The 19,519-nt window shown below is 37.2% G+C and overlaps 1 protein-coding gene across 2 annotated transcripts in view; it reads right to left on the bottom strand.

The window, feature by feature from the left end:
- Positions 1 to 562: 562 nt before the first annotated feature.
- The window catches only part of LHFPL3 (LHFPL tetraspan subfamily member 3), a 686,319-nt gene continuing 667,362 nt past the window's right edge, over positions 563 to 19,519 (bottom strand). For both annotated transcript variants that reach the window (XM_031938708.1, XM_031938707.1), the window contains one exon: positions 563 to 3,270. Coding sequence is in view for 1 of the 2 variants with exons in the window: in XM_031938707.1 (XP_031794567.1) it covers positions 3,242 to 3,270 (29 nt within the window). In the remaining variant the exon portion in view is untranslated. The remainder of the gene's footprint in view (positions 3,271 to 19,519) is intronic.

Here is a 19,519-nt window from a genome sequence, read left to right as displayed (position 1 = left end):
AATACTCATATGGTATGCTATATATTGCCTTGTGTTCCTGTTAATTTTTCATATATATGTTCTCACTCCCCCAACTTTTAACTTCATGGGCACTGGGATTGTTTCTGATATTGCATTGTAATTCTTGTGGCTCTCACTGAAGCACCAATAGATTTATGTGGATTGATGTTACTTGATGAGGGAAAAGGATGGTGTCCAAGTACACAAAATACAAAATAGAGCCAATTATTCAGTATATTCCAGACACAATTGTATATGAACAACTGGAAGCTTTATGTCAGAATTTACTCTTTATAGATAAACAACTGAAGGCTTGTCTAGTATGGGCCAGGATAGACTTTGGAAATCTTAATCTTACCTTTTTTCCCATGGTTCCAAGGTGTGACTGTTGATGAGTGAAATTCAGCAGCAGCAAGGATTTCCAGAAGAGTGATGTTTCTGTCAGTACCAACCGTTTCTCAATGAATCATGAACGATGACAGAAGGGAAGCCATTGCTTCAGGTACTACCCTGGAAAGCCATCATTGGCCTTTTTGAGGCATGGTAAGACCAGACATTCATCTTAGTAACAAAAACTTATTTTTATTTTTATACAGAAAGTCAGGTATTCCAACAATTTTCTTTACATTTCCTGGACCTTAAAAAACTTACACACAACATTTTGGACGAGGTACAATGGGAACAGAATGAGAAAGGGAGTCACCTTTTAAAAAGTTAAAAATGTATGTCTTATACTCAATTCACATTTAGTGATTTACATATTTGTGACGGTTTGTTTTGTCTATGTACAAATGGTACATTGTCACTGACCTATCTTCAGAGCACTCTGAAGTGTAATGTTAAATTACACTAAGTTTTCATGGCAACTTTTAAAACTCCCCCCTCCCCCAATGTTTGTATGTGTCTAGAAAGTGCTTTTTTATTATACATTTTTTACATCACCATTAGGGATGCATAACTCTACATGTGTTCAATAATTTACATGGAATACAGAAAGCCAGGGCCTTCCATTTCATGTATAGATAAAATACAGAGGTACCTCCCTTTATGTAGCAGATGTCTTCTTGGAAAGTTGTGTGTAGGTAGAGACTTTGCAATTGGATATTCTAAATGAATAAGTGGGGTTGGCTACTTAAAGGAAACCTATGGTACTGAATTCTTCTGTGAAATGAAGAATCACCCTGTAATTTATTGATTTGGGAAATCATCATGGTTTATAAATTGAGTTTTCTTGAAGTAGGGCACAAAAGTAATGGGTTGGATACCATAATGATAGTAGAACTAAGAAACACTTGGAAAACATACCACTCAGCAAAGTACTCAGCATGGACCTCATGGATAAACGGCAAGAGAAAACGAGCTTCATTTGTACCACTTTTTCATATTCTACTCTATCTAGGTTTACTTCAATAACAAACAGAAGGACTAGATTTAGTATACTTCACTGGATTATTAAATTACGGTTTGGCTGATTTACTCTCATTTAGAGGCTATGGATGAAAAGAGTGCTATATGTGAGTCTATACTTTTAAGCCCTATAAAATGCATGGTTAAATTTATGCTGATTATTTCAGCACATACATTTTAACTTGTGTTTAATTAGATTCTCAGGGAATCAGTTTTTTATTAATATTTTTCTTTATTGTTATTGTTGGGATCGGGTGTATGGTATGTATATGTGTATAGGGAGAAGGGACTGGAGAGGCAATAAACTTAAAAAAATACACCTAAATATTCAATCTTGATACTGGAAGACAGATGATATAATATCCATCATCTCAGTTTGGGGTTGAGGGTAGTGACTGAGAAGATTTCAGGTAGAGAATGTTGCCTTCCCCATTGGACACAATTTTACTATTGATTGGTTTTGCCTTTTATTTGTTTGTTTGTTTCTTAAAAAGGATGGTTCTACTAGGGTCAAATACTGGGATATGTAAAAACAAAAGGGTGTGTGTGTTAAGCATTTAAAGAAAAAACCTATTTAGTTTGTAACTACTTCTAACTGTGAAACAACCAATAAAAATGCTTGAATGTTTTGAATCCCAACTTGATAAAAAAAGAAAAGCAACTTATTTCTAATAAGCTTCTTTGACCTTATATATGTATAGTTTCATTGATTCCTAAAGCTATTAAATTAAATATACTGTTAGAATCTTTTACTATCTTTTAGAAATAGGTTTGGTTGATTAGAATTTTTTAAAGAAGGAGGAGTGCCCTTAGGTTAGGTTTTACAGCATATGAGCCTTGGATGTTATGTGGAAAAGAAAATCAGAGAGGTTTTAGATATCTACTTATAAAGTATATTAATTTCCTATGCACATACTAGGAAGAAATAGAAAAGTATTTAATAGCAGCCTATATATAACATGTGAGCATTCAAGGTGAAAATGTGATTTCTATATTTTTCAGAGTTCCTTGTTGCTGTTGCCTGAAGACAGAGATGTCTCGGTTGTTTGGGAAGCTATGCTATTCATCACTTGTATTTTCTGTCATATACAGCTTGGTAGAGTATATGCCAAAAACACTTTCTCAATATAGTTAATTTTTACAGACAGATTAAACAACATAGACATTGTAAAAAGTTAGAAGCTTTACATATGTTAATAACCAAGTACTTATAACTAATTACACAATGAAATAAATGAAGGTCAGAGATGTAAAAGTCATGTCTCCTATATGATGAAAACATCCAGATTTATTTAATATGATGCTTCCTTAATAAATGATACTTGATCAGTCTCTTGGCTATTGAGATAGGAATAGTTTAGAATTGACTGCCTCTATAATGTTGAAAGTTTAAAGCTTTTTGTTTTTTTCAGTTTAATTAAAAAAGGACAATTTACAAACCTTTTCAATACATATATATATTTTACATGTTAATCTAGCAACAACTATGTCCCCCAGTTTTTAAAATGTTTCCCGAATGTGACTTCTCATGCACTTCTTCTGAAGATCTTATTCAATGACAATTTCTAATGAGCTGGTGTTTAATCCATGATTTCATCTCTCTCTCTCTCTCTCTCTCTCTCTCTCTCTCTCTCTCTCTCTCTCTCTCTCTCTCCTCTCCCATTCCCTCCCTCCAAGGAATCTCTTCTGTGTTTGCTGATCCAGATTTAGAACGAAGTTCTTGACAGTTGGATGTTCCACACTTGTCCACATTCATCTCTTTCTTCGGTCCTCTCCTAAGCTTCTTTGCATTTGATGTTGATGTATAAAAGCTGTTATTCATGTTGTTTTGTGCTCATTCTAGAGAATATTGGCTTAGCAGAACTGGATAAAACAGAGAGGAGAAACAGGTCATTTTCTGCCAGGAAGGATGATTTTGTTTTCTGCATAAAGTATTCAGCATAGGAAAGCCACCACAGCAAATGGGTTAAAATGCACTGCCTCTTCCTCATCAAAAAGAGACTGAGACATTTTTATGTCCCATTTAGAAACTTTGAGCTAGCTGCTCAAGGAGTCTCGTTTGGCCAGGGTTTCAGATTATGACAAGGCATGCTATCCCAGACTGCACAGACGTTCTAACCCAAGCTTTTCATATCGATATGTTCTTTGTTTGCTTAAAATCGGACACCATTTTTCAAAAATTTTATTCTTTTCAATTTCTAAGCATTTCCAGCCTCCTCCCCCCAGGAACAACAAAACTCTTACAATAAAAATGTATAACCAGACAGATCACATTCTAGGATGGAGCACTGCACACTGCACACATTATGGAAATGTTTCCTTTTGACTGTCTTTCCCTCCTGAAACAGAGGCGACCTTACCTTTCCAACTATGGAACTGGGAGCTGGGCAGGGCCACATGGAACATGGACAACCTGTTGTTTTAGGCCAGCTTCACAGACTGGTATGCAATGAAACCAGTCAAGTTAAACACATGGGCAAGTGATACAGGGGCAAAAACTCCCTGTGGAGGAGCTGGGGCGGGAGTGATGGCGTCAGTCTGGGAGTCCACACATAGGCTCAGGTCTCGCTTATCTTACTGGGAACTCACTTAATGGGCTTTGTTTTCCTGCTCTGGACTGGGATGGCAAAAATGTTTGGTGGCTCGTTCTAAGAAGACATGTCCTCTGGCTCCTGGCTGCCTTTAAGTCCTAATTAACCCCCCCCCCCTTCCGATGGGGGCCCTTCCTAACCCTCTTTAATTCTGGTGCCTTCCCTCTTGACCCCCTCTAATTTATCCTGTCTGCAGCTTGTTTGTACATCGTTGTTCACATTTGTCTGTTTCAGGCCGGGAGCTCAGGACTGACTGACCGGTCCCGATGTCTGTAGCTATGTGGTCCCTGCACTCACACAGGACACTCATTCTCCAGACTCCGTCTGGGGCTCAGCCTTCCGACCCTGTGCTCTCCGTCCCCCATCTGCCGGAGCCGCGGTTAAGGTCACAGACTTAGAGCCGGAAGGAACCCGACTTCTCTCAGATCAGGGGGTCTTTATCCCTTTTGTTGGTTTGGGGAAGCCTGGGGGTCCCTTCTCAGAGTTAGGTTTCTAAAGGCGTGTGGGATTACAGAGGAAAACAATTATATTTAGATGGATTATATGTGTGAATGTGTGTGTGTGTGTGTGTATAAATATATACACACACATACTTATAGATACAGACCCCACATACACACATGTATACATGTATATATTTTAATATTATATATGTATGTATACATATACACAAATATACACATATGTATATTTATGAATATATATGTATAAGTGTGTATGTATGTGTATATGTATATATATGTCTATACACACATATATACATATACACACAAATATATACCTATATATACACACCCATATACAATGTATATATTGATATATATTTAGGTGTGTATTTGTATGTGTATGTATAGATATACATACTATATAGACATATATGTGTATATTATATGTGTATACATATATATGTGTATATATATGAAAAATCCAACAACCCCAGGTTAAGAACCTCTGAGTAACCCCCTCATTTTACCCATGAGGAATTTAGATCCAGAGAGATCAAATGATTTGCTGAAGGTTAGACTGGTAAAAAGTAAGATTGGAACCCATGCTGTCTGACTTCAAATCCATTTTCTCCCTGACTCTTCCCCATTGCTTTCTCCTGTCAGGATTCCAGTATCCCATTGACTGTGTTTTCTGTGACTTACAGCCTAGGTTTTAAACAGGCTTCAACAGGCAGATGGGAAGCTCTGCCTGTGATCAGATATTGCAAAAAAAAAAAAAAAAAAAAAAAAAAAAAAAAAAAAAAAAAAAAAAAAAGCTTCTGTAGGTGGCTCCTTTTACAGCCGCCTCCATCACCCTTCCCCTGCTGTGCTGGGCTCTGGAATTGTTTTCTTATGAGTATGTTTTTCCATCACTGGGCCTCCTGAAACAGAGCAAACTCTGAGAAAACAATGGGAACCCAGTCTAGTCCTAATCATTTCCCTATTTCAGAATTGGATGATGCTTTCTGAATGGGTGGCTGGGGAACTACTGGGGAAATTTAGCCTCATTTATAGTATTTGTCTGCCAGCTGTTTTACAAATACATCGAAAAAAATTGCCCACACTCTGATTTTAATAGACTTTTCTCAATCAGATTCTTCACAACTAGCCTAACGAGCTCCCAGAACCAAGTGAAGGTAATTGGAATATGATGATGTCATAATGATGATTGGACTATAATGGTTTCCTCAAATTGCTTCATGTAGGCAGAACCCCTGTGGAAGAGAATATCTTTTTATGCTAAGTAGTACAGGTTCCCGAACAATCATTGGATTCTTATGTTGTGCTGGTGCATCCTTGAACAAAGGGTGGTCTATCCTTCCTTCTTCCCCGCCCCAGCTTCATTCCCCCAAGCTTATGCTGTATAGAATTCCAAATTAGGTCTGTATGAGCACAGTCCACAATCCTAGAATACTCTGCCTCAGAAACAGTATATAAAGCACTTTGCATGCCTTAAATGTTTAAATGCCAGCTATTCTTTTTCTTGTTATTATTACTACCTTAAGAAATCTTACCCAAGGTCACAGAAGACTGATTATGGGTATGTCTGATTTACACACAGTGTACCACACTTACCAAGGAGAACTCTGGGAAGGGATTTGGGAGGAAGAAAACCAAATCAAAGGGGAATACAGGAGAGAAAACAGGGATAGCAAATGATTGATTGTAGTTCAGGAATTTGGATGACTTGAATTGAATGAAGAGAGAGAGAGAGGAAGGCAGTTTGTTCCCCCTTTCTTTTTTGACATTTTAAAATACATTTATAATTGACCATGTAGGAAAAAAACAAAAAAATTATTTTTTTATTGTATGTTGATTTGTTGAATTGTTATGTCATACAGGAATAAAGAATCTAATCTTTTTTTTTTTTCCATTTCTAAGGAACATTTCTTTTTCTTGCATTTGTAAATGGTTGCATCCACACAGGAGAATTATGCATGAAAATATCTAACTCTTAGAATTTATAGGAATAAGTAAAGCAGTCAATTCAGCCACATTGTGGCCTTCTGACATAAATGTTCTTAGGACACTGAGTATACATACACAAATCACATCCTGAAGAAGCTAGAGAGGACTTTGGCTTGAATTAATCCTAGAGATCAAGTAAACATTTGGTTTATGAATCCTCTTGATAAGGGTGTAGGGCTTTCTTCAGAGCAGAAAATTTCTCTGCAGGTTAGAAATTTATAAGAAAGGGCTGCTGGGCTAACCCCAACAGACCTCTCCAAAGGAAGGGCATCTCTCTTAGTCATAACAATATGGTACCTTTGGTTAGCACACTGCAGTTACAAAGTACTTTCATGTTCCACAACTAGTAGGTCCTAATTCATGAGGCAGGTCCCCAGTTGATGAAGGACAGATGTCCAGGTTGGTGGCAACATTCCCCCTTCCGCCCAACTTGGGCAGAGATGCTGTATGTGTAGTATAGTGAAGAAATTGCTTGAGAGCAGCTAGGTAGCACAGTGGGAATTAAAATCAGACACTAGTTGTATGACCCTGGGCTAAGACATTTTACTGTTTGCCTTAGTTTCTCTATCAGTAAAATGAGTTGGAGAGGGAAATAGCAAACTACTCCAGTATTTTTGCTGAGAAAACCCCAAATGGGGTCAGGAAGAGTTGGACATGACTGAAAGATGACTGAAGAACAATGGACAAATAATCAGGAAGACCTAGATTTGAGTCCTGCCTTAGATACTTACTAAAAGTGTGATTCTCAGCAAGTCAGTTAATGTCTCTGATCCAGTTTCCTCAATTTTTGGTTTTTGTTTTCTTGCTGGAAGGCTACATATATGCTTTAGTTACTTATCCACTATCTTCAAAATAACTATAGGATTGCTTAATTTGGTATCTTCCCTCAGGCAAATCAATAAACTTGTATAATTTGGAGGTGAGCTTTTATTGCTTAAAATATAGGAAACTCTAAAAGAACAAGTTTTTTGTGTGTTTGTTGTGTACAGATTTAACATTTAAGCCCATAGGCAGTGGAGATCTGATTTAGCCAGAGACAGCACCTCTCTTTTTGTCAATATATGAGAAAAGTGAATCTGTTTGAGAAATTGAAATTCTTTTACTAGTACCCTGGGGAATTGGGGGTTAAATTACTCACAAATTAATTTTAAGGTTTAAGACGGAAGGAAAGAAAAACAAAAGTTCCAGATAACTAAAAATTAACTAAATAAAACTGAGTAAAAAAAAGCACAAGAAGGATAATTTGAAATTTTGCATTCACATTTGTGGCAGCAGACAATGCAAGTTGACAAGTCATTTCCCACTATTCTCATTTTCTCCTATTTCTGTCATTCTAGTCAAGTGCAGCTTGTTGAAGAAACTTGTGTGGCTACTGGTCTTTTATTAAGGTAGCATCTTGTCTTGGATTCTCAATCTGGCAGAGATGAATAAAAGTGGGGGGGTCTGCACTCAGAGCAAAAATTGATCACGGGAAGTGGAAAGACTTCAATACCTCTTGACAGTTGAACCAATACCAGTTCCACTTTGCCCTTTTCCTTTTTCTTTTTCTTTTGTTAATAATAATTGTTTCATTATCCGATGGATAATCGGATGAATCTGATGAGGGGAGGGGACACATGCTAATCACAACCATTTGATTTTTATCCTCTTCTAAAACTCCTATCTGAATCATAGATTGAAAGCTGGGAGAGACCTTAAAAACCATCTTGCTCAGTTCCTCATTTAGGTGATAAGGAAACTGAGACTGACAGAGGGTACATAACTTACCTAAGATCAAAGGAAGTATGTATGAGAAGGGGGATTTGAATCCATGTCTTTTGATTGTGGAAAGTTTTTTTTTTTTTTTCATTGACACTATTTCTACCTCAGATATGGGGAGCCAAAAATAAGCCAACTGTCATGTCTTCTGATTTTAGAAAGTTTTCTTTTTTTCATTGACATTATTTTCCCCTAAGGTATAGAGAGGCAGACATAAGCGAACTGCCATCTGCCTTAAGGTAGTGCAATCCCAGAGAAACATAGACATTTTTGTCTGGCTTTATCCCTACATGCAGACCCAGCTGAGATCTCCATCTGTATGACTGCCCAACAGGAAGACTCTGGGTCATATGGACTGCTTCATCTGCAGTCCTAGCTCTGTATTCATGTGCTATACTATATGGCCTTTCTCTAAATCCTGCCTAAGGTCATTTAGGATTCTGGGGCCTTATATTGTCTGCCATCATGTGAAAATATATGAAGACTATTCAAGGGCCAATAACTCCATGAGTAGATTCATGACCAGGCCTGTTATAGCCTCTGCTTTAACCCCAGCCACTTTGGGTGGTAGTCATCCTGGATTAAAATACAGATTTTCCCCAGTTCCAAGCTCAAGATGCCTTCTGGATGTGGTAGACAGACTCAAGCAATTGATAGGTTTTCTGTCCCATGCTGTCTTCCCCTAAACCAGTGCTTCTTAAACTTTTTTCACTTGCAACCCCTTTTTGCCCAAGAAGTTTTTACATGACCCAAGGATATAGGCATATAAAATAAATACACAAGACAAACATTTATTGATAATAAATCATAATTTCATGATGTTTTCAGTTACCATCAGTTACATGAGTTATATGTGGGTGCAAACCATATTTTAAGAAGCTGGGCCCTACACTACTGAGCCTGTTCTCTTCCTCTGAAAGAGCCTTCGGCATTATGACGTACCCTCCCACTGTCAGTCTAATTATGGACCCCAAGTCATTCATGGTTTTAGAAGTTCTCAATCTGGCAGAGGTGAATAAAATTATCTTAAAAATTAAGATTCAACTCTTCAAGGGTTTCTGTCCTATAACATAGTTCTACCAAATACATTCACCATGTAATGAAAGAATTTCCCTACTGTGATATTGTTATATCTCCTTTTTTTGGATAACTGAGTCATTCCACAATTTTGTTATGAGATCATCAGCTACTCCTTTAGTCATAATACAAATTATTTTATGCAAACTATAGTTTTTATCTCTGGTTCTTCATGACCTCCATCCCTAGCATTCCACTCCTCAAACTGTTCTAGGATTCTAAAAGTTACATAGGGAGTTCTCTAAACCATAATGGAGGAAGCCATAGCTACAAATAAAATGAGCTGCTGATAAACATTGGGCTTTCTTAGAGCAGATGACCAGGAAGGAGATTTCACCCAGATCTTTGCTGGTTCCCCCATATGGAAGCTGAGTTCCATCCACTGAATTCAGGTCTGGAGCTCTGTAGCATTCTAACTTTATTTCTTCTTCCCCATTATTTTGTATTCATTTCATCTTTCACCAATCACTATGTTGGCCATATTTGCATTACGATTCATTTAGCCTCTCAAATTCCTGATGACCAGGAAAAAGACGTACTTATCCAAAGATGTTTATAGCAACTGGATGTCAGAATATTGGAATAGGACTTAGAATGTCCTCAGTTCAAATATTCCTTCAGATGTCTCTCAGCTTCAATTTCATAATCTATAAAGTAGGAATAATGATAACAGCTACCTCATAGCATTGTTGTGAGAATCAAATGAGATATACACGCTTTGAAAACCTGCCTAAATGCTACAATGACAATATCTTAAACTCTTGACTCTACTGGGAGATAGTTGTCTAGGAAGGTTAGAGTACATGGTAGGATCTTTATAAATGTTTATTGGTTGAGGATTGATGACCTAGCACAAAGGTAACAAATTTCTGGTCTACAGGATGCTTTTGTAAAACATCCAAGTGCCCCCAAATTAGAATAAAATATAATTGGGAAACATTTAGCAAAATAAATAAAACAGTTCTATATAATGTTAACTTGTGGTTTTCTTCATTAATATGCAGCTCACAGGGGTCCCTTTCTATTTGAATTTGACATTCTTGGCTTAAACCTAAAATTATGAATCATCATGGGTCTGAACCAATGGGAGTATTTCATCAGTACTCTATAAAACTAAACCCTTAGAATCTGGGAAAGTATCCTTAAGAGGTGAGGGTTGACTGGTTTCCATTATAGCATCTCTCTCTGTTACAACATAGATTTAGAGGGGAAACAAAGATCAATACAGGTACTTGGCTTCACTAAGAATTTCCTTAATGGTGACAATTTGTCCTAGTAATGATCAGGCATTCCAATTATTCTCACAGATCTATTGGATGGGAAGAGAGAAGAGCTTCTTTCTCCCCTCTTCCCCTTTCCTTTTTCACTCTTTTGGCTCCATGAGACACGGACAGCGTTTTACAGCAATAGTGACACTGTCTATGTGAGAGCTTTGGGGTTGTCACTCTGTAAAACATTTTGTTCTCTTCAAAACTTTGGCTAACATTTCCCATACACTGTGAATGGCTGTGCAGCTCAAAAGAGGCAATTTAATAGATGTCACACCTCCCAAGTCTGTGCAGAGCAGAACCTGTATAAATAAGTCATTCACTGCACTGAATCTTTGTTCAGGCGGGGCTGCCCTTGTAGTGGGTCATGTGCTTCTGGCTTGCTGGTGTTTCATGTTGGAAGGGTTTTCTGCAAATCCTTTTGGAAGCTGTCACTTAAATCACAGTTAATGAGAGCAGCATTTGCAAGGACCACATTGTCCATACCACCTAAATGCAATGTCGTTGAATTTTTTTTCTTTTTACAGACTTTGAAAGGTCTCCTGTGGGGCCCACACTCCAGTGAATGTTGATTGTTCTTACCTGACCTATTCAATTAGGGCACAGAGCTCCAGTGATTAGTGTAGCTGGGATGCCATCCCTGCGTGGGGGATTGTAAAACGTTTCTATGTGAGCGGGAAGATTTTTTTTTTTTTATATTTTAAAGCAGACTCACTTACTGGATCTTTGTTATGCTAATGAATGGTAAAAGAATTCCCAGGCTGCATCTTCCCAAGGCCCAAGGATGCATGCTCAAGTTATTGGTCATTCTTTCCTACATGTTTTCAAATCCAGAATCCAATAAACTGTATCCACCTCACACCAAGCCGCCTGAGAGACTTTATTTGAGAACTTGAATACAATGGAATCAAAGGAAGCTGAACATCTAATAGTAGAAACTATTAGACTTCAGATTCTATAGAAGTAGTATGCATTGATGAAAGTCTGTACGGTTTGTGGTATCTCATATGAGTCTTAAAATAATTCACTGAGGTAAATAAAATACTGATTATTACTGCCATGAACCTAAGAACCTAAGGGTCCTTATGCAAATTACAACCTCATTGGGTCTCACCTTCCTCACTTTTGGAATAGATGGCCACTAAGGTCCCTTTCTGTGTTAAATCTATTATGATATTGTGATAATTAAATTCGACAAAAATTTATAAAGCACCTGCTATGCTCAAGATACTGTGCTGCATAATGGAGATGGAGATTGGAGATACACAGATAAAAATTAATCTCAGCCTTGCCCTCAAGGGACTTATATTTTATATTTTAAAGGGATTTGTGTGTGTGTGTGTGTGTGTGTGTAAGAAAGGGAGACAGAGAGAAAGGGAGAGGGGGGAAGGGAGGGAGATAGAAACAGAGAGATGCAAAGATATTGAGACAGATAGTGAACACTACCTGTGCAAAGACACAAGGATGGAAGATCCAAAGATGGAAACATCGACATGTTTCCCATACCCTGATTTTGCCTTTCTTTCCTATAGACCATTTGAGGACTCTGGGGAAAGTGAGACTGATGGTCTCTAGCATTGAAACAGAGAGGTAGAATTTTAATAATGAAAGACCTAGGTTGGTTTTATTTCCTGATCTTGACTATCAGTCTAGGGCTGACATTTATATAAACACTTCAAGTTTTATAAAGCACTTTAAATATATTATCTCTTTATCTCATTGAATTCCAACAGCAATCTGTTAAAGTAGGTACTTCAGGTATTCTTATTCTTACTTTTTTGAAGAAATGGAAGCTCAGAAAAGTTCAATGATTTGTTCATTGCCATCAAGGCAGCAAGTTCTCAAAGGTGGAATTTGAACACAGTCATTCCTTTTTCCAAGTGGCAAATTCTTTTTGCCATACTACAGTATTCTCTGAAGAGAACGGAGATTTAACTCTTCAAGGAATAGACATTGTGCATAATGTTGAGACAAAAGTTGATTGAGACAAAATATCTCAAGCACATTGAAAACATGAAAAGCATTATTATCTGTTCCATGCAGATGACTTCTGAATCTCTATTTCTAGTTCTAGTCTCACCTCTGAAGCTGAGCTTGCACTTCCAGCTGCCTGCTATGTCAATCCACTTAGATGCTCAAAAGGCACGACAACTTTAGTATGTCCAAAGCAGAAATCATTCTATGTCCCTCAAGTCTATTCTTCTAAAGACAGATTGATTCTTAGTTCTATTGAGAGCACCATCATCCATCTTTCTTCTCACCCTCCTGGTTCACAACCTTGAAGACATCCTTGTCTCATCCCTCTCCCTTATTCCACAATACCCAATCATTTGTCAAGTATTATAAATTCTTCCTCCTTAGGATTTCTCACATCTCTTTTTCAGCTTATGGTTTTTATCCTACTTCAGGCTTGACTCTTCTCTTACATGGACTTTTGCAGTAGATGTATTATTGGTCCCCCTGCTTCTTGTCTTTGCTCTTGCTAAACTATCCTTGCTTAGTTGATAAATGCTATTTTCTAATAAAAGTTGGACAATGTTATTGTCTTACTCAGAAATATACACTAGCCCTACACTGCTTTTAGGATAAAGTACAGACAGCATGTCATTTAAAGACCAGTACAATTTGACTCCCAATTACTGTTTCATATTAATCCAGTTAAAAACTCTTTGACATTCCATCTATCCCTTCAGGTCTCTGTAGAAGACTGGAAGCTGGAATATCCACCCTTATCACATCCACCTCTTGGAAACCTCAGCTTCTTCAAAACAATACTCAATCACCATTTCTGACAAAAGGCCTTTTCTCATATTTTTTAGTTCAGTGGTTCCCATTTAGTGGCTCTCCACCATATGTCTAGCAGGGTATTGCTAAAAATTCCTTCATGACTCCTTAAGGAGTAAAGAACCGACTAATTACATTATAAATACATTTTCTGCAACAAAAAGCATGTGCATATTTGAAGCATTATAGGTTTTGTTTCTGCAGCAAATTAGAGCTTTTTTGAGCAAAAGTTATTGTAGTTATTATAAATACTTGATGGGTAAGTCTAAAAGAATATTATGAATTGTATATTAAATTACCCTTGGGGTTTACAACATATTTTCTTTTTTTGGTTGAAAAGATTTCAAGGAATAAAAAATTTTGGGGAGCTTCTGTACCTTATTAGCTCTCTCTCCTCCTTGAAGCTATTTTGCATTCTTTTGCATAAATTTTTGTACTTCTCCATGTACATGTTGTATTCTTTTCCCCCCCTGTCACTGAGTAGAATGTAAACTCCTTGAGAGCAGGAACTGAGTTTCAATCTTGGTATCCACTGTCCTAAAATATAGTAGGTAATTAATAATTTTTTAAAATAAATTTTTATCCTTTAGAAAACAAAATATTTTTGGAATTCTTTCTACAACTCCAGAATTTTTTTCAATATCCCTTACTTTTCCTTTCCCCAAAAGTCACCCCCTTTAAGAAAAAAAATCATTATTTTTAAAGAAAAAAAAAAGAAAGACAGGAAAGATGAGTAAAAATGAACAATATGCTGAAAAAGTCTGAAAAGGCATGCAATACACCACAACTAGGGGTTTCCCACCTCTGTAATAATAAATGTTGATTTAAATTATAAGAAGGAAAAAAACACCCTAGACATGGATGGAATTATATCACCTTTCTTTATGCCAACCAGAAATATGATATCTGTGTTATTATATATTATTTGGGCAGCAAGGTATTGTACTGGATAGTGCCAGAACTTGAGTTAGGCAGGCTCATTTTCATCAGTTCAAATCTTGCCTCAGAAACTTACTAGCTGTATAACCCTGAGTAAGTCACTTAATCCTGCTTGCCTCAGTTTCCTCATCTGTAAAATGAGCTGGAGAAGGATTTTTGCCAAAAAAACCTCTCAAATGGAGTCCCGAAAAGTCAATATGACTTGAAACCACTTATTGTATTATGATCTTTATTATTAAAAATCTAGTTTTACAAAACCACAGTTAATATAATAGGGAGAGGATAGTGACTGAATTTGTATTTTTGGTTTAGGGAACTCCCAGATGATGAAACTCCCTCTACCCATTCAGGTCATCTTTTCTCTGTAAATTCTAGTTGCATAGAGCTATCTAACGCATTGCAAAACACAGACAGTACATGTTAGAATCAGGATTTGAATCTAGGTCTTCCTGGCTTGAAGGCAAGTTCTAGCCACTAATCCATGCTGCCTCTAGCTAGGGTAATAAAGTTACCAAAACTGAAGCCACAGCTGTAATATAACAATCCATTTTAAAAATGGGTTTTGTGATAAACTGTTGACTGTATCTATTGGCACTGGTTGTTCCATTGCCTGGTGCTCAGATAGTGAGATCTTATAGAAGAAGGCAGAATGTAGCCTCTAGTTCTTTCTCTGGTAGAGTCAGTGCCTGAGCCAACAGCAATCTAGGTACAGAAAGCAAGATCTGGTTTGCATAAAAACATCTTGCGTTCCAAAAACTGAATTCCTCATAACTTCCACTGTATGAGGGACTCTTTCGGCAAAATAAGACATAACCTTCTTATCCATTTCAGTCAAAACAAACAAATCCTATGAAAATATTTAAAAACAAGACCCTGAATGCAGTTTAGGTAACTAGTAGCATGCTGCTATAAGTGATCCCCTTCTCTAAGGGCATACAGCCTCATTATGTACCTACTTAGCCTTGAGTTTAGGAAAGATGACTCCCAACTTTACAAATGCTACCCTAAACTTCTTCCTGAGCTTTGGTATCCCAACTGCCTTTTGGACATCCCTATGTGGAATTCTCTTTTGCATCTCAAACTCGGTTGCCTAAAACTGAATTCATCAACTTCCCATCCTCATCCCATCAATTATTCTCTGTCTAATTAGCTGCCAAATCTCTAAAATATCTCTTGCATCTCTCTTCTTGTCTCTACTCCTAGAGACACATAAGAGCTTCTTGCCTGAACTATGATAAGAATTTCTTAATTGGTTTCTTCATTTCCAGGCTCTCCCCTGACCTATTTTTTCTCAATTGGGGTTAAGCGACTTGACCCAGGATCACACAGATAGTAAGTGTCTAAGGTGGTATTTGAATTTAGTTCCTCCTGACACCAGGGCCAATGCTCTATTCGCTGTGCCACAGCTGGCCCCAAGTTCTTACCTTTCTAATCCTTCCTCTATAAGTCTACTAAAATAATCTTTTGAAGGCATAGATATCAACATGTTATTCCTCTGCTCAATAAATCTTCAGGGGCTTCCTATTGTCTCTAGAGTATTATACAAACTCTTCAGCCTTCACAAGACTGAAGTCTAATCTACCTTTATCTCTAATCTATCTTTCAAACCTTTCATATTCTTCTTCTTGGCACATTCTATACTCTACCCAAATGAGACTACTGGCTATTCCTTGTACTTGACATTCCATTTCCTACTTCTACATGCTATAAAAAGCTGTACCCCCATGTTTTCTTTGCCCTCCTGATTCAATTCTTCCTCTTTGAATCTGTGCTTTCCTTTCTGATGTAGCTCAGATCTTAACGTTTTCATGAATACAATGCAATTCAACAAACACTTATAAGGTGTACTAAATGTAAGGCACTGTCCCAGGTCCTGGGAATACAAATATGCAATCCATACAGACCCTTCTTTCAAAGAGATTACATACTCTGCAACTTGCACACAGGCAAGAAAATAACAAAACAATTTGGGGTCAGGAAAGACCATCAATAACTAAGGGGAATAGGGAAAAATCTCATATAGGGAGTGTTACCAGACCTTGGCTTTGAAACCTTCCATCCTCAAATACCTTCAGTATCTTCTAGTGGAAGGGTTCTTAACCTGGGAGTCCATGCACAGACTTCAGGTATTCTGTGAACTTGGATGTGAAATAAAAATTACATCTCTGTTTTCACCAAATCCTAGGTGAAACTGAGCATTTCCTTCAATATTTTAAAAATGTTCTTCTAAGAAAGGGTCCATAGACTTTACCAGATTGCTAGTGGAGGCTAGCACATAAAAGAAGGGAAGGACCTTTAGGCAATTAGGATTTAAAGCCTTTGAGGCCAGAGACTTCACACTATGGGCTCTGTATCTTCAGTACATAGCACAGTACCTTGCTTGTGACAAGAATTTCATAAATAGCGGCTCCACCATTATATTTTGGGGAATAAGTTTTTGAGGCACTGAGATAAAGGTTCATTTCTAGCAGCACACTCAGCCTTGATTGGCACAAAATTGAGGGAAGGATACCTGAGGATTCAGCCCTATTTTAAGAGAGGGCATGAATGAATCTGAAAGGGCCTGTCAACTTACTTAATACCCCAGAAAGGAGAGGCAGAAATACAGGGACTCTGGTTGAAACACACATCTTAGGTATTTTCCTTCCTGTAATTTGTTCACTTTACAAAATAACAGCAAGCAAGGGGCTTTATCTAGGGCTCTCCCCCAAAGCTGGCCTTTTTCTCATTCTTGCTCTCCTACCCTATTCTGTCATTTTTATTCCTACTTGCATATTGTCTCTTCTTACCCTTACCCCCAATTTGTGGCTCTCTCAGCATCCTCTTTGGCAAAGCAGGAGAATTGGAGAATGCTAATTAAAACTGTTCTGCATGTCACTCTCTTGGACTTTCTGTGCAAATAAGGGGCAGAAAATGGCTTAAGTGCCAGGCCCAGATAATTTTGTTCTATTCTTGTGTGCAACCGACAATTAGACTTGACATTAGGCACAATACATTCCCATATGACCTTTTCTCAGAATGTAAGTAATTCATAAGATGAAATTTTGATTGTTAATTCATGAACAACTTCCCCCGCATCCCTTCCTCAACCTTTCCACAATTAAGGAACATGGATGTAGCTGTGGAAACTATTAAAAGCAAGAAAATTGGTAGATAAAATCAGCCTACATGTAGACCTTTAAAGCCTCTCAGGGCACCTATAGAAGATACTTATACCATCAGAAGCTGAATCCTTGCTCTGAGTGATTCTGTTAAAGAGACTTCATATAAAGTAGGTATACATGGGGCTCTTTTGAAGTGAGGAGAGGAGTCTCATCTGGAAGGCAGGCTCAGGGCATAGCTGTCGAGGGAGGGGTTATGATGAAGCACCATCAGCTTTTAGTACCTTTCACAAATATGGTGAATCTTGAAAATTTGTGTGTAATATTCTCAAATTCACACATTGGTGACTAGATATCCAAACATGGTCTAAATTTATTTCATCCTACTTTTATATTTCTCCAATTCTCTTATGCTCAAGCAGTAGAATTCTTCGTTGTGATGGTTCTTTAGAAAATTCAAGGAAGAATATAGCTACACATGAAACTAGACTATTTATAATGAGAATATTTATTCGTCTTTAAACATGACAAATGCCTCTGGATTTTTTTGCTATTATATACTTAGCTTCTTATCTCTCCCTCCTTCCTCTGTGTTAAGGGAATCTCATTATGTCCCTGTCTGATTCTGATACCTGACATTTCGCTTTCTGACTTTGTGTTTTTTCTTCATACCTCACTCCCCACTCAAAGTCTGCCTTGCCTTACCTTCTTCAAATGCTTTCTCAAGATCTTCTTAGTCTACTTCCTTAGTGAAACATTTTTTTACTTAAGTGGAAATTAAAAGTAAATAGTGCCCCAATCTATTTCATGAGCAGCAATTGTCCATCAACCCAGCTGTCATAAGATGCATGAAAAATTTATTTTTAAATGGTTACTGTTATATTTTTATGTTTACTTCTCCCCCCAAGATATCCTTGTGTTTATAGTTGAAAGAGGAAGGGAGACAACTAATAGGAATGAAGTGATTTGTCAGAATTTCTGTAGTTATCTCTTCTCATCCAATCAAGGAACCAAACTACATTTGGATTTGGACACCTCAATACTCGATATTTGAATTACCAAATGCCACTTAGGATAAGGTTGGGGAAAGGAGCTGAACCTAAATGAGCACATTCAGTAGAAAACTGCTGAACTTGGTAAAGTCTTAGAGGTAGTCAGGAAATAATTGACAATAATTGTCAAACTCTTAAAGAATAAGAGATTTATAGGAATGGAAAATATTTTACATGCTATTATTATCCAGATAGCAACCAGTAAAATTTCAAGAACTACAGGACTATATGCCTACCATGTTCCAAAACACTTGCTGCATTTTATTTAACTTAATATGAAAAACAGATCATTAAATATTTATTCACAAAATATTAATCAGTTAATCAACAAGAGTTTATCAGATACCTACTAGTGCCAAATACTGGGTGGGGTATCAAGGATACATGGCCTAAAGTTAAATATTCTTTGCCCTCAAGATGATTATAATATGTTGGGACAGACAACATATATTATACTTCTGGGATGATTTATTAGGGATTTTAGGGATTTAGGGATGAGTGAGAGGAGGAACATGGAGATCTGCTTGGCCTTCAGCATTCCCCTGGCAATTGCCCTAGTAATTTTTATCTCACTACATTTTAAAGAGAATGGTTTATCCTAATAATATCATACTCAGGATGATCTGAAGATATGAGATGGGAAGAGGTTAAATTTGGTCTTTTGGTGGTAGCAAACTGTACCTGCACAGTCACCAAACTAAAGAAATAGATAAGACTTCAAGATTTTAAAGTGTTTACTTTTTGATAAAGCATTTGACTCAACAAAGCAGAATTCAACCTTAAAGGCTCCCCTTTAACAAGGTGCTTCCCATTCATATATTAAGATCATATAAGCTTCATATAGAAGATCGACATAGAAGATCATAACTACAAAGTGAACTTTGTTTAACCATTTATCAATAGTAAGAGGCCAAACACAGGGAAAGATACCTTTGAAGGTATCTGACAGTGTCGGAAAGTCTGTTCTGAACAAATTCCAAAAAAAAGGCATCCTTTCTTGTCCACACAGACAATCTTTACATATTCATGTTTATAAAAGGCACAAAAAGGCAAATGGATGAAGAAATAATAGGAAATCCTGTGTAAGGT

This window comes from Sarcophilus harrisii, chromosome 5, assembly GCF_902635505.1.
Source record: "Sarcophilus harrisii chromosome 5, mSarHar1.11, whole genome shotgun sequence".
Classification (NCBI taxonomy): Eukaryota; Metazoa; Chordata; class Mammalia; order Dasyuromorphia; family Dasyuridae; genus Sarcophilus; species Sarcophilus harrisii.
This window is presented reverse-complemented; position numbering and strand designations above follow the sequence as displayed.